Consider the following 3,281-nt stretch of genomic DNA (forward strand, 5'->3'; position numbering starts at 1 on the left):
ACTTGAAGGCTACTTTCTCTATGCATGGAATAAAATAAATATTCCTCATTTCTACATATTTAGTTGGAATTCCTTTATGAATGAGGTTTAGGGGAATTGCATAGACTTTTCTAAGCCATTTCGTTTTCCATGCGTATCATATGTCTGCTTCTCTGCCCCCCCTTTCCCTGTAATCAATGGGGAGTGGTGCTGGAAGGGGCGGCTACAGCAGGTTGGCTCTCTGTGATTCGCTGACTTGCACTCTAATTGGATCATGTAGGAACTTGCTTAGCTGGATGCTTTGTGCTTGGATTGGGAGAAGCCTGCAAAGACAGAGGAAGTGAAGCGGAGAGGGAGGAGGCCGGCGGCTGCTGTGCACTCTAGTTGGAGAGAAAAGGCAGAGAGAGGAGGAGTGAGAGAGGAAAGAAGGGGAGTATCCAGCCTCCTCTGACCCACTGTGCTACTGCAGCCCCCCGCCCTCTCTCTAGGATTCTCTTTCTTTCTCTTTTTTCCCTTACTCATCTGTTTCTCTGGCTGCTCTGAGAGGAAGGACACCTGCCGCTCCCAGATGATTCAGCCTTTCAGCAGCTTGGAGGACTTTATAGAAGACAGCATGTCCGTCCTGCCACTGCAGTGCCTGGCCAGCCTGTCCTTGATGATACAGTTACTGCAGCCGGCCCATCACATCGACACCGCCCCTTCTCCTTCCCCTGACAAAGTCTTCAGGTGAGTCACAGCTACTTTTCAGTTGCTGCTCACGACTCAACCAAGCAGAACATTCGTGCATATTTTTCCCTGCAGATTTATGGACTTCTGTACAACTCCGTGATTCTATATGTTGTTGAACCCTTGAGTAAAAAGCTGCTTTTGCTTGGATGCAGGTCGGCCACCTGCCTCGTGGAAAGCTGTCAGGCTGTCAGACTCTGAAGGGCATTTCGCTCTGCCGTCCTCTGAGATCTGTCCTCTGATGTTGGAGAACCGATCCCTGACTCCAGAGGCAGACCACGGTCGTGTGATGCCCTGTTTTAATGGTAGAAGCATTCAGGGACACTTCATCCAACAGTTCATCAGGGATGACTGAGGGAATGGAGGACTACTCTCCTGAAACAGCCTCCCCCACTGGCCCTCCTCCTGATACAGGACCAGTCCCAGAGGAGAAACCAGAGGAGACGGAGGCAGCTGGCGAGAGTGCGGATGAGGGTGTAAAGGGAATTACAGAGGAAGGCCGTGGCGACGGGGAGCAGGAGGGCGCTTTGGAGATGGTGGCTCTGCCTGCGACCTGCTGCGTGTGCATAGAGATGGAGCAGATCAACCGGTGCCTGCACTCCGAGAAGATCTGCATCCTGCCCATCTTGGCCTGTCTGCTTAGCCTAGCTCTTTGCACAGCTGGACTCAAATGGGTCTTTGTGGATAAGATCTTTGAGTACGAACCGCTAACTCAGTTAGACCCTAAACCCATCGGACAGGACCCCATCACTATATTGGTAAACCCCGCGCTAGGAATCACTGTCTCACTTCCTCACTCCGCTCCCTCCACTGTCTCCCTGACAACCACCATTGCCATCACACCAGGATATCCGGAGGTCTACGAGAAAGACAGATCTACAGCAAGGCCATTTGTGCCTCAGTCTCCTCAAGTGACATATCCTACTGTGAGCCTGAAATACGATGGACATTCTACGGTTCCAAAGCCGAGCTCCAACCCACAAACCACACAGGACTTCAACAAACTCATACAAACTATCTGTGAGTACCCAGCATCCTCTTCATTACATTCTCTTCCTCTCCCTTTTCTACCTGCTGTCTTTAAAAATTGTGGTTTAGGATTCAGAGTTACCCAAAGAAGCTCTGAATTACACTGAATTATTTAAAAGTTCATCAGTCATTATGTTTCCTCCTCAGAACAACACATTTTCTGTTTCTGCCCCAATCAAGTTAATGATAATGGAGGAGATCAGTCTACTGAAAGGGCCCTCAGGTCTAGATCTGGCCCTCAGCCCAAGTTCAGGCCCTTTGGACTGGATTTAGCCCTTTAGCCCAAGGTTAGGTCCTCAGAACTGGATGAAACCCTCAGGTCTGGATTGGGCCCTCAGGTCTGGATGGAACCCTCAGGTCTGGTTTGGGCCCTCAGGTCTGGATCGAATCCTCAGGTCCGAATTGGGCCCTCAGGTCTGGATCGAACCCTCAGGTCTGGTTTGGGCCCTCAGGTCTGGATCGAATCCTCAGGTCCGGATTGGGCCCTCTGGTCTGGATCGAACCCTCAGGTCCGGATTGGGCCCTCAGGTCTGGATCGAACCCTCAGGTCTGGTTTGGGCCCTCAGGTCTGGATCGAATCCTCAGGTCCGAATTGGGCCCTCAGGTCTGGATCGAACCCTCAGGTCCGGATTGGGCCCTCAGGTCTGGATCGAACCCTCAGGTCTGGTTTGAGCCCTCAGCCCAAGTCCGGTCCCTTAGGTCTGGATCAAACCCTCAAGTCTGGATCAAATCCTCAGCCCAAGGTCCGGCCCTCAGGTCTGGATTTAGCCCTCAGTCCAAGTTCAGGTGCTCAGGTCTAGATTGAGCCCTCAGGTCTGGATCGGGCCCTCAGCCCAAGTTCAGGCCCTCTGGTCTGGATTTAGCCCTTTAGCCCAAGGTCGGGTCCTCAGGTCTGGATCAGGCCCCTAAGGTCTACATCAGGCCCTCAGGTCTGGATCGGGCCTCTAAGGTCTAGATCGGGCCCTCAGGTCTGGATCAGGCCCTCAGGTCTAGATCAGGCCCTCAGGTCTGGATTTAGCCCTTTAGCCCAAGGTCGGATCCTCAGGTCTGGATCAAACCCTCAGGTCTGGATTGGGCCCTTAGGTCTGGATCAGGCCCTCAGGTCTTGATCAAGCCCTCAGCTCAAGTTCAGGCCCGTCAGGTCTAGATTGAGCCCTCAGGTCTGGATTGGGCCCTCAGCCCAAGTTCAGGCCCTCTGGTCTATATTTAGCCCTTTAGCCCAAGGTTGGGTCCTCAGGTCTGGATCGAACCCTCAGGTCTGGATCAAACCCTCAGGTCTGGATCGAACCCTCAGGTCTGGATCAAACCCTCAGGTCTGGATCAAACCCTCAGGTCTGGATCAAACCCTCAGGTCTGGATCGAACCCTCAGGTCTGGATCAAACCCTCAGGTCTGGATCAAGCCCTCAGGTCTGGATTAAACCCTCAGGTCTGGATCAAACCCTCAGGTCTGGATCAGCCCTCAGGTCTGGATTAAACCCTCAGGTCTGGATCAAACCCTCAGGTCTGGATCAGCCCTCAGGTCTGGATTAAACCCTCAGGTCTGGAT

The 3,281-nt window shown here is 52.8% G+C and overlaps 1 protein-coding gene across 3 annotated transcripts in view; it reads left to right on the top strand.

Moving 5' to 3' along the window:
* Nucleotides 1-312: 312 nt before the first annotated feature.
* The window catches only part of LOC107096388 (pro-neuregulin-1, membrane-bound isoform-like), a 43,416-nt gene continuing 40,447 nt past the window's right edge, over nucleotides 313-3,281 (top strand). For 2 of the 3 annotated variants that reach the window (XM_015393019.1, XM_015393021.1), the window contains exons 1-2: nucleotides 313-705; nucleotides 861-1,725. In XM_015393019.1, the coding sequence (XP_015248505.1) occupies nucleotides 1,008-1,725 (718 nt within the window). In that variant the 5' untranslated portion in view covers nucleotides 313-705; nucleotides 861-1,007. The remainder of the gene's footprint in view (nucleotides 706-860; nucleotides 1,726-3,281) is intronic. The other variant, XM_015393020.1, reaches the window with a different exon arrangement.

The sequence above is a fragment of the Cyprinodon variegatus genome, unplaced genomic scaffold (assembly GCF_000732505.1).
Source record: "Cyprinodon variegatus isolate N-32 unplaced genomic scaffold, C_variegatus-1.0 Scaffold621, whole genome shotgun sequence".
Lineage (NCBI taxonomy): Eukaryota > Metazoa > Chordata > Actinopteri > Cyprinodontiformes > Cyprinodontidae > Cyprinodon > Cyprinodon variegatus.